The following is a 12111-nucleotide window of genomic DNA, read 5'->3' as shown; positions in this document are numbered from 1 at the left end:
TTCTGCCATTCATTGTTCGTGGAAGATTAGTCAGGGGGATAATCCCTAGGTTAGTTTGAGTAAAATTATCACAGCGGATTGTAACCGTTTTCAAATTGTCTCTAATGCGTATGCGCGGTTTCGTGACTGTTTCGACTGTCAGAGCACTTTGGGTTTACTCGAACGCATATTTTGTGTCTTTCGTTGTCTGAGCACTTGGCACCTCTGCTGTCTTCGCGTTGCACATATACATTAAATAATGAAATAGTGCACCTGGTACGTATTTTTTTCTTGCTTAGAATTAGGCATTTAGAGAATCTATTCTCATTGTCAAGTGAAAATGTTTACGTCAGTAACGTATTTTGTGTGCCATTTGTATATGTGCTGCGCCTCTCTTGCACTGTATTGTATCATCTTTATGAGGTGCCCACGGTGAAATTTCGCAAACAGTAAGAGTGATGGTTTGCGTGTGTCATTTTTTGCATATTGGAGAAGGCACAGTATCTAACGAGTACAACCACAAAAGATGGCTGCAGTGCAAGGCAGGCAGCACAGCACAAAAATACTAATGTAAATATTTGATCATGACGATGAGAAATTATCGAATGTGTCGCGCGAAGCATGAAAAAATACATAAGTGGTGCAATGTTTCATTACTGTTTTGAGAGGATGAATCACAGTTGCAGGCTTTTCAAAAACATCAGATATGATGAATGAAATTGAGTCAAACGTCTCTGCTTCCCACTTCTTGGAGAACCAGTGACACAAAATGTTAAGTGAAGACGTTCTTAATTATTCCTGACACCACATTACTCGTCATCATGCTGTTTTATTTTACATATTTTGATTATATGCATACGATGAAAAAATTTGAGCAGCATGTCTCATTGTTTTTGGTAACACAAAATTTGTTTCTGACTGACAATACATTGCAGATACTAGAACCAATGTTAATAAACAACAATGTAGTAAATTCTCAAACATTACAAATTCCGAAAATTATCTAATTTTAAGAAAAATTATCCTTGGTTTAGTTGGTAGGGAGTGTCCACTGGTTAAGAATCTGGTACGCAGCTAAATTTTACTAATATATGTGTAACAGCATGGCATACTTGTTTCTAACCACGCCACCTCCCCTAATGTGCGCATGTCATTTATAGCAATGAGTGTAGTACGTGGCCCCCAATTATCAGCTATTGTGATGAGATCCTTGTGTGGAAGAGAAAAAAATTTATTCATTTTTAAAGTGACGTTAAAGGATAGTTAGTACCTTTTGATACCCCAGTCAATATATATGCAACACATTTCTACAGAAAAATCCCTCATGGGAATAAAATTACACTAATTAAATTTAGGTTAGAGCAATACATTTCCTTTGCAAGGCCATCAGGAACCTAGAAACTTATCTTCAAGGAGAACGGTACGAGACTGAACACAAAAAGATCTGCACATGCGCGCGCTGATATCTTTGGGGCAGGCTTATTAAAGAGTTTGGAGCTAGTCAGAAGAATTACTCCTGATCAGTCGAAAGTAGTTGCAGCCGTGCTATGGCCGCAATTCCAATAGATTTCACCCAGTCACAAACCACGGGAACTGAGAGAGTGCCTGCGTCGAACGCATTCGCGGGGTTGCGACGGTTGCAACTGTATCTCGAACGAATCTTCTGTAACCGCTCGACCAACTGCCCATGCGGCCCATAAGCGTGAAACTCTGCACTCTAAACGTCCAGGACGTGTGAAAGTTACTCTTGAGATGTAGCATTGGAGCTTATACTACAAAAATTCCTTTCGTTCATACATCGGAGCCTCTGTGGTGTCGTATGGGGTCCCAGTCGCGTCCACAGTCACAATCCACGCACACTTGGTGACTAGCGGCGCGTGACACAAACCACGTGACGTACTCAAATCGTTCAAATGGCTTTGAGCACTATGGGACTTAACATCTGAGGTCATGAGTCCCCTAGAACTTAGAACTACTTAAACCTAACTAACCTAAGGACATCACACACATCCATTCCTGAGGCAGGATTCGAACCTGCGACCGTAGCAGTGGCGCGGTTCCCAACTGAAGCGCCTAGAGCCGCTCACGTGACGTACTGCTCCGCAGATTTCGATGTAAACGTTTATTAGCTGAACCGGATCAATTCCCTGCACTTATAAAATACTTCTAAATAAAAAAAAAGACGCGCCATGAAGGATTTACCCGAATGGGACGGAAATTGGTAGATGTGATGTACATGTACCGAGAAATGATTACTGTTTTTTAAAAAAATTGGTTCATTCATTCAACTGAGAGAGCTTCACAACTTGAGCACGTGAAAAACGCGTTGGCCCACCTCTGGCCTTATGCAGGCAGTTATCCGGCTTGACATTGATTGACAGAGCTGTTGGATGTCCTCCTGAGGGATCTCGTGCCAAATTCTGTCCAGCTGGTGCTTTAGATCGTCAAAATCCCATTCTGGTTGAAGGGCCCTGCCCACAATGCTCCAAACTTCTCAGCTGTTCAGCGATCTGGCGATCTTGCTGCCCATTGGTAGGGTTTGGCATGCGCAAGGACAAGCAGTAAAAACTCTCGTCGTGCGCGGACGGGCATTATCTTTCTGGAACGTAAGCCCAGGATGGCTTACGAAAGGGCAACAAAACGGGGGGAGGATTATCGTCGATAAATCGCTGTGCTGTAAGGGTGCCGCAGATAACAACCATAGGGCTCTGTTATGAAAAGATGGCATCCCAGACATCACTCCGGGTTGTTGGGTCATGTGGCGGGCGACAGTCAGGCTGCTATTCAACCACCGTCCGCGTCGTCTCCAGACTCTTTTTCGTTGGTTATCGAAGCTCATTTAGAAGCGGGACTTATCGATGAAGACAATTCTAGTCCACTCAATGAGATTCCAGGCGGACGAGCTGAAGACATGGAGTGATGGTCCATGGTGACGTTTGATTTCCTAGCAGGACCCCTGTAATTATCATCCGTGGCACCCTAGCAGTACAGCGGTACATCGACGATATACTATGCCCCGTTTTGTTCTCCTTCACGGAAAGCCATGCTGGGTTTACATTTCGCCGGCCGCTGTGGGCGAGCGGTTCTAGGCGCTGCAGACCGGAACCGCGCTGCTGCTACGGTTGCAGGTTCGAATCCTGCCTCGGGCGTGGATGTGTGTGGTGTCCTTAGGTTAGGTAGGTTTAAGTAGTTCTAAGTCTAGGGGAGTGATAACCTCAGATGTTAAGTCTCATTGTGCTTAGTGCCATTTGAACCATTTTGAGCTTACATTTCAGCAAGATAATGTCCGCCCGCACACGGCGAGAGTTTCTACTGCTTGTCTTCTTTGTTGCCAGACCCTATCTTGGCCCGCAAGGTCACAGGATCTGTCCCCAATTGTCAAAGATTCGAGCATTGTCGGCAGGACCTCCAGGCAGCTTGAGACTTTGAAGGTGTAACGCGCCAAACCGACAGAGTTTGGCACGATATCCCTCAGGGCGATATCCAACAGTTCTGCAAGTCAGTGCCGAGTCGAATGACTACTTGCACAAGGGTCGGATATGGACCGCTGCATTGGTCACTTGCTCACTGTGTGAACTCTTTTTGTTGAATAAATGTCCGTCCCTTTAGCTGAGTGCTCAGCACGTCTGACAGCCATGCAGCCGGCCCAGGTTCCATTCTGGCCAGGTCGGAGATTTTCTCCACTCGGGAAGTGAGTGTTGTTGTCCTCATCATTTCATCATCATCGACAAACAAGTCGCCCAGCCCGCGGTTGGGGACTCCTGGCCATCAATGCCAACGACCATTTCTTTTTAATAAGTCGTCTGTTTCTCCGAATACCTGCACGGTATGTCGTTTTTTCTATTTTTTGTCTTCGAGAACGCTACGTTTGTAGCCTTGTGGAGGAGGCGTGCGGAGTGTGGTTATAAATGGGGACTTGAACACCTGTTATCAGCATTGGTTTGAGTACAGTCCTCGCACACCAGTAAATGCAGCGCACGCAGCCGACTCCGCCCACGTGGTGATTAAGGCGAGGCTCTGGCGCTTGCAGGAGACGTTCCTCCTGATGGTGGGCGCCGGCGGCTTCGTGGTGGCGGCCAGCATGGCGTACGTGACGCTGGACTCGGTGGTGCCGTCGCTGCTGGACAACGCGGCCGTGCTGGGCACGCTGGGGCTGGTCACGGGGCTCGTCTTCCTGGCCGACGCGCTCATGCTGCTGTCCGCGCGACAGGCCAAGCCGCCGCCCAGGGAGCCGCCCAGGGAGCCGGCCAAGGCGCCGCCCGCCGCCAGGCACGACAAGGTAGCCCACTGCTGCTCTTCCTCATGTTTCAGACGGCTGCGCACACTGCCTCGTACAGCCAAGTACAAAATTCAGAACCTTGACACAGAATTAAATTTACATTACATTGTAGAGTGTTAGAAATACCCGGTGGTTATAATTAAAGTCAACTACTCACTAAGGTCCAATGCGGGCCATAATCATCGTATGGCAGCGAAACTTGGTAGATATTCTAATGCATTGATGCAGAACAGATTTACACTGCAAAAAAGTTAGTTCCAATTTTGCCCGCCATATGTAAATCTGGCGCTATGAAGGCAAGAAAGACGTGTAGAAACGTTTCCATATGTAATACACTCCTGGAAATTGAAATAAGAACACCGTGAATTCATTGTCCCAGGAAGGGGAAACTTTATTGACACATTCCTGGGGTCAGATACATCACATGATCACACTGACAGAACCACAGGCACATAGACACAGGCAACAGAGCATGCACAATGTCGGCACTAGTACAGTGTATATCCACCTTTCGCAGCAATGCAGGCTGCTATTCTCCCATGGAGACGATCGTAGAGATGCTGGATGTAGTCCTGTGGAACGGCTTGCCATGCCATTTCCACCTGGCGCCTCAGTTGGACCAGCGTTCGTGCTGGACGTGCAGACCGCGTGAGACGACGCTTCATCCAGTCCCAAACATGCTCAATGGGGGACAGATCCGGAGATCTTGCTGGCCAGGGTAGTTGACGTACACCTTCTAGAGCACGTTGGGTGGCACGGGATACATGCGGACGTGCATTGTCCTGTTGGAACAGCAAGTTCCCTTGCCGGTCTAGGAATGGTAGGACGATGGGTTCGATGACGGTTTGGATGTACCGTGCACTATTCAGTGTCCCCTCGACGATCACCAGTGGTGTACGGCCAGTGTAGGAGATCGCTCCCCACACCATGATGCCGGGTGTTGGCCCTGTGTGCCTCAGTCGTATGCAGTCCTGATTGTGGCGCTCACCTGCACGGCGCCAAACACGCATACGACCATCATTGGCACCAAGGCAGAAGCGACTCTCATCGCTGAAGACGACACGTCTCCATTCGTCCCTCCATTCACGCCTGTCGCGACACCACTGGAGGCGGGCTGCACGATGTTGCACATACGGTTCACGTCCACGCTGTCGCGGCGTGCTACCAGTGTTAAAGACTGCGATGGAGCTCCGTATGCCACGGCAAACTGGCTGACACTGACGGCGGCGGTGCACAAATGCTGCGCAGCTAGCGCCATTCGACGGCCAACACCGTGGTTCCTGGTGTGTCCGCTGTGCCGTGCGTGTGATCATTGCTTGTACAGCCCTCTCACAGTGTCCGGAGCAAGTGTGGTGGGTCTGACACACGGGTGACAATGTGTTCTTTTTTCCATTTCCAGGAGTGTAGATTAGGAATGGAACATTGTCAGAAAAAGACAAACAACTGAGAAATGCGTGATGTCTATTTTTTATTTATTTAATCACATCGAAGAGAAATTTGTTGACATCGAGTATAGATTTAAGTGTCAGGAAGTCGTTTCCAAAAGTATTTGTATGGAGTGTAGCCATGTATGGAAGTGAAACATGGACGGTAAATAGTTTAGACAAGAAGAGATTAGAAGCTTTTGAAATGTGATGCTACAGAAGGATGCTGAAGATTACATTGGTAGATCACATAACTAATGAGGAGATATTGAATAGGATTGGGGAGAAGAGGAGATTGTGACACAACTTGACAAAAAGAAGGGATCGGTTGGTAGGACATGTTCTGAGGCATCGAGGGATCACCAAATTAGTACTGGAGGGCAGCGTGGAGGGTAAAAATCGTAGAGGGAGACCAAGAGATGTGTACACTAAGCAGATTCAGAAGGATGTAGGCTGCAGTACGTATTGGGAGATGTAGAAGCTTGCAGAGGATAGAGTAGCATGGAGAACTGCATCAAACCAGTCTCAGGACTGAAGACCACAACAACAACAACATGGTGATTTTATACAATATAAGCTACAGTTGATATAAGGCAGATGATTTTATACAATATACGTATGATACTAGACAAGATTAAACCTTTAAGTTCGTGTTTATCAACCAGTTAATTACGCTGGGTGTGAGACTGAACAAGTCATCGGGAGTTCCAGGATATGAATGAAGTGGACAGCGTTGGATAAATGTTCAATTGTCTGCTCTTCTTGATTACATTTACACATTGGTGAACTGATCCAGCCCCGTTTGTACCTGAAGTACCTACAACAACCATGTCCAGTCCTTAACCTGTTGAGCCGGCACCAAAGGTTCCTCGGTAGGCCAAAACCTTTTGGCTTCTTTGTGGGATCAAGGTGATGGGCTCTTGTTCCCAATGTTTTTGTTGACTATTCATGCTTCCAGCTTTCATTTAGATCAAAACCATCCGCGATGAGTTGTCCTGCAGTAACACTTACTGGTCTTCTTGATCGCAATCGTTGCTGTGGCGGATGACAGAATTCCTGGTGTAGTGGTAGAGAGGGTGATGCAGAGATTTTCTTGGCCTCACTCAGTACAGCTTGTTTCCGCCTTAAGTGAGGTGGAGGGATGTGACTCAGTACAGGTACCCGTGGCATGGGGTTGATTTGATGGAACCAGTAATGCAGCGCATTGTGTCGTTAAGTTCTGTGTCTACCTTCTTCACATGTACACTTTCCAACCAGACAGGTGCACAGTACTCGGCAGCAGAGTACACAAGACTGATGCCAGTTAAACGCAGACAGTCTGCAGGGGTTCCCGAGGTGGTACCACTGAGCTTATGTAGTATGTTGTTCCTTGCAGCAACTTTATGAGAAAGCTTGGTGAAGTGCTCTTTGTAGCTCAGGTTCTATCTAGTGTGATTCCGAGATATTTTGGGAAATGATTGTACTTCATCATTTGTCCATTGAACAGATCTCTTGGTCTGTAGTTCGCAGCTTACACAGTTTGTTCAGTATGAACACTGGAGACGTCATTTAGATGCTACATCCGTAGGTCAACAGTTGCTTGCAGCAGTTCTAGCGGCGTCTGAACAACGTGTTCCTGTATACTGGCCTTCAGATCAGATGGAGTCCGAACGTGCCTCTGGTAAACGCGGTCTTTGAGTTATCCTCAGAACTAAAAGTCACACTGATTCGGATCAGGTGATCTTGCAGACCATGCGTCTGGGATACCTCTGGAGATAACACGGTCATGGAAGGCTGCTTTCAACTTGCCTTACTCTGGCCGAGCGACGTGATGTGTTGCCCAATCTTGCATGAAATGGTGGTTTCTTCACAGTTGCTTGCGCTTTTCTTTCAAAGCAGGAATCACATACTGTACAAAGTGGTCTCGATAACGTGCATATGTCACGGTACACCTCACAGGTTCTCTGCGTGTATTCTCTACAAAGCATAACGGACCGAGAATGAAGGTGCTAGTCAATCCTCACAACACAGCCACATTGGTGAGTGCATTGGGTAGATATACTAATGCGTTAGTGCGAAACCTATTTATGCCGGAAAACAATTAGTACCAATTTTGGTCACAAGGTGCAAATCTGGCACTGTACAGAGTTTTTATTATGGGATAACATCCATGCTCTCATCTGACGAGCCATAATGTGAGTGAACATTATGGCTATCGAGGAGACAGACCGCGCGCTATTAGTGTTTTATGGGAACGATAATAATTATAGCGCTGCACTGAGCGAGTATCGGCGGTTGAAAGATCTGAGGAGGGGCCTGATACCATTAAATGGTTTAAAGAAGATAATAATGAAATCCTAACACACAGGTGAACTTGGTGTTGCAACTAGAAGAGGAAGGGCTCCTATCGTGGTGGAAATTACTGACGAGGTTGCTGTTACTGTGACTGATCATGCAGGACGCACCTCTAGTAATACTAGCGCTTCTGCACTGTCACGAGAATTATCCGTCCCGTGGTCAACAATAGGGAAAGTTTTGTGCTCCATTTCACACTGGTACCCATGCTAAATCCAGATGATGCAGCGACTGAAACCTCATGTTCCACAGCAACATTTTGAATTTGTTGTTCTGTTTCTGACATGGATTAAAGATGATGTGGCCAGGCAATATTATATGGAGTGATGACACACATGGCGCAGTGAATACACAGAACTGTCGATTTTGGGGTAGTGTTAAACTGCACGTTGTACGCAAAGAGCCATCGCAATCGCTGTATGTGGCTGTGTGGTGTGATTGATAAGCATCTTTGTTCTCAATACGTTCTTCCTTGAAGGCCTGTCAGTGTGCCATGACTTCTGGCTGTTATCGAGATCTTCTTGTAAAGCATAGGATTCCTGAAACTTCCTGGCAGATTAAAACTGTGTGCCGGACCGAGAATCGATCTCGGGACCTTTGCCTTTCGCGGGCAAGTGCTCTACCATCTGAGCTACCCAAGCAGGACTCACGGCCCGTCCTCACCGTTTTACTTCCACCAGTACCTCGTCTCCTACCTTCCAAACTTCCGCTGCAGAGTGAAAATTTCATTCTGGAAACATCCAGAGGCTGTGGCAAAGCTATGTCTCCGCAATATCCTTTCTTCCAGGAGTGCTAGTTCTGCAAGTTTCGCAGGAGAGCTTCTGTAAAGTTTTAAAGGTAGGAGACGAGGTACTGGTGGAGGTAAAGCTGTGAGGACGGGCCGCGAGTCATGCTTCGGTAGCTCAGATGGTAGAGCACTTGCCCACGAAAGGCAAAGTTTCCGAGTTCGAGTCTCGGTGCAGCATACACTTTTAATCTGCCAGGAAGTTTCATATCAGGGCACATTCCGCTGCAGAGTGAAAATTTCACTCTGGAAGCATATGATTCCTGCTTTGAAAGAGAGCTACCGTGTGGATACAATGGTTTTCATGGAAGTAGGGACAACACCTTATGTTACTTACTCAGTGAAAGATCTGTTTAAAGCAACCCTCCACTAACATGTCATTTCCAAGGTTTTCCAGATGCATGGCCAGCAAGGTCGCATGATATGAACTCATGTGACTTTTGGCACTGTGGATATCTAAAAGAATGCATTTACCAGGGACACGTCCAGTTTCTACCTGATCTGAAGATGTTGTTTAGATTCCACTAGAACTGCTGTGAGCAACAGTTGATTGCACTGTTTTATGGACACAGCATCTCATCGACCTCTCTGTTGATCTTATTGAAAAACTGTGTAAGCAGCAGCTAATAATGAGATAACATTATGCCTTTCTCACTTGTTTGACCTTAACTGTCTACAGGTCGTTCCTAACCCGTTACGTATGGGAATATTTGCATAAATATTCTTGAATTCACAGCGCCAAATTTGCACCTGGTGGGCAAAATTGGAACTAATTATTTTCTAGCCTAAATCAGTTAGAATATTTACCAAGTTTCACTGCCATACAACGCTTGGAGCCGACACTTGACCTCTCCGAGTAGCTGCACTGTAATCATAACCAACAGGTAGAGTCTGCACAGGACCAGTTTTCGTCCAAAGCGCTGCGTGAGTTCATTCGTTTGTTCGGAAGGAAAGGTCTGCTTTTGGCCAGTTGGCTACGCACTATGATGACAGAATCAGTATGCATGCCCTACAGTTTTCCTCAACGATTTTATAGAAACTATTCAGTAAAATATTTTCATTTTCTCGTTATCGTTTATATATCAGCCTCATGATGACATACCCATCATTTCGTTAATGGTCATAGTTATTGTGATATTTCCAGTTCAGTAAGACATTGCGCGAAATTTTAAAAAGTTTGCAATGACAAATAGGGGTCGCTCTCATTTTACTGTTGGTGCTCAATATTGAATTTTTCTTTTGACTTGGGTAGCGGTCTACCTGTCACCAATCTCGAGAAAATTGCGATCGCGATAAAGCCAGAATGAAATATACCCAAAACTCATTAAGACGACTGCTGGCCGGTACAGTCTGCAGAGTAGGTGGAGAGTGTGTGGGAGTCATTCGTCAGGAGCCCAAAGAAACTGACGACACGTTCAAACTGCATAAACCGCAATTAGCCGTCTGGTGCATTCCTAATGTCTCAGGCCAGTGAGTTCCGATCTGATTTTTACTGTGACTTGCAGCGGCTACCGAACAAAGGTCGTTATCACAGAAGTTGATTTTCAGTTACGAAGCCTTTTTTCACGTTTCTGGAGAGGTGAATGGTCATAACATGCGTCTTTAGGTCACAGAATAACCTCACGAAATCTTGGAACACATTCGTGGTTCACTTACGGTTAAACTCTTTTATGCCATGTCGACTTCAGACATTTATGGGCCATCTTTCTCTATGGAGAGCACTGTGTGTCGTTTCGTGTACCTGGATATGCTGCAGCAATGGCTTATGTCACAATTACAGCATGATGGCGGAGACTTCTTTTTGTAAGAGGACGGTGCCCCACCACACCTCACACTTCCTTACCTCAGTGCCGGATAGCTTCCACTTTGGATTGGACGTATTTCCCATCATGACTCTCCTCTCCTTCAGTAGCCACGATGGGCACCTAACTGAACTGCATGTCATTTCTTCCTGTGAAGTTGTGTCAAAGATTGTTTGTTCCTGCCTCCGCTGTCACTTAATCTGGAAGAGCTGCAAGAAAGGGTAATTAATGCAGTCGCTGATATCAACCTTGTCACGTTGGGACGTGTATGGCAGGAGTTTCACTATCGTATTGACGTTTGCTATGTCACAAATACTGTCCATACTGAACACCTGTAAGGGAGTTAAGAACTTGAACATCTGCTCTGTCCACTGACGTGTGTGTTTTCTGGATGTCCTATTGTTTTCTCACAGTCGTATCCCGAAACCGCAGAGGAACTTACGTATGACGCTGTATATAGGGTCAACCTGGACTCCTCTGACGAAATTTTGGAGGCTGTTTGGAGATATTTTCTGAGTATTTTGATATAAGGGACGAGTGGTTTCTGGTGCCTCGTTACAGAATAATGATGTAATTATGTTTTATTCACTATGTTACCGCAGTTACTCTTGTTTCTGTGAAAATATTTGAAAGAAGTGAAAAAACCTGGAATATGCGGACATCAAAATGTGCAACACGAAGCACAGTTTGATGCAACAATCTTCACATGCCAGCGTACTGTTAGGCATTCATTTCCTAAGCTGACGTAATGTAAGGAAGTCTACTGTGCGAAGGACAGGCAGTTCGAATGTGCAATGGGAAAACAGAACGGAAGTTCTGTACACTGATCAGCCAGAACATTAAGACCACCTACCCAATACCCGGTATGTCCACTCTTGGCACAGATAGCAGCGGCAACGCGTCGTGGCGTGGAAACACTGAAGCCTTGGTAGGTCTTTGGAGGGAGCTGGCACCACATCTGCGCACACAAGTCACCAAATTCCCGCAAATTCCGGGGAGGCGGCCGATGAGCTGTGACGCCATGTTCGGTCACATCCCAGATGTGTTCTATCAGCTTCAGATCTGGCGAGTTTCTGGGCCAGGACATCAACTGGAACTCGTCACTGTGTTTCTCTAACAACTCCCTCACACTCCTGGCTTTGTGATACGGTGCATTATCTTGTTAAAAAATGCCACTGCTGTCGGCATACAGCCGGCCGTGGTGCCCGAGCGGTTCTAGGCGCTTCAGTCTGGAACCGCGCGACCGCTACGATCGCAGGTTCGAATCCTGCCTCGGGCGTGGATGTGTGTGATGTCCTTAGGTTAGTTAGGTTTAAGCAGTTCTATGTTCTAGGGGACTGATGACCTCAGACGTTAAGTCCCATAGTGCTCAGAGCCATGTTTTGGTCGGCGTACATGATCGTCATGAAGGGGTGTACGTGGTATGCAACCAATGTACAATACACATTGGCCATCATGGTGCCTTCCACGAGCTCCGCTGGACCAATGGATGCCCACGTGAATGTTCCC

At 46.5% G+C, this 12111-nt stretch overlaps 1 protein-coding gene across 1 annotated transcript in view; it reads left to right on the top strand.

The window, feature by feature from the left end:
* Window positions 1–12111, top strand: part of LOC126456146 (uncharacterized) — a 172209-nt gene that overhangs the window by 144081 nt on the left and 16017 nt on the right. The window contains exon 3 of the mRNA XM_050091900.1: window positions 4010–4258. Within this exon, the coding sequence (XP_049947857.1) occupies window positions 4010–4258 (249 nt within the window). The remainder of the gene's footprint in view (window positions 1–4009; window positions 4259–12111) is intronic.

Source organism: Schistocerca serialis, chromosome 2, assembly GCF_023864345.2.
Source record: "Schistocerca serialis cubense isolate TAMUIC-IGC-003099 chromosome 2, iqSchSeri2.2, whole genome shotgun sequence".
In the NCBI taxonomy this organism is placed as follows: Eukaryota; Metazoa; Arthropoda; class Insecta; order Orthoptera; family Acrididae; genus Schistocerca; species Schistocerca serialis.
Note: the sequence above shows the minus strand (reverse complement) of the source record. Positions and strands in the feature narration are given on the sequence as shown.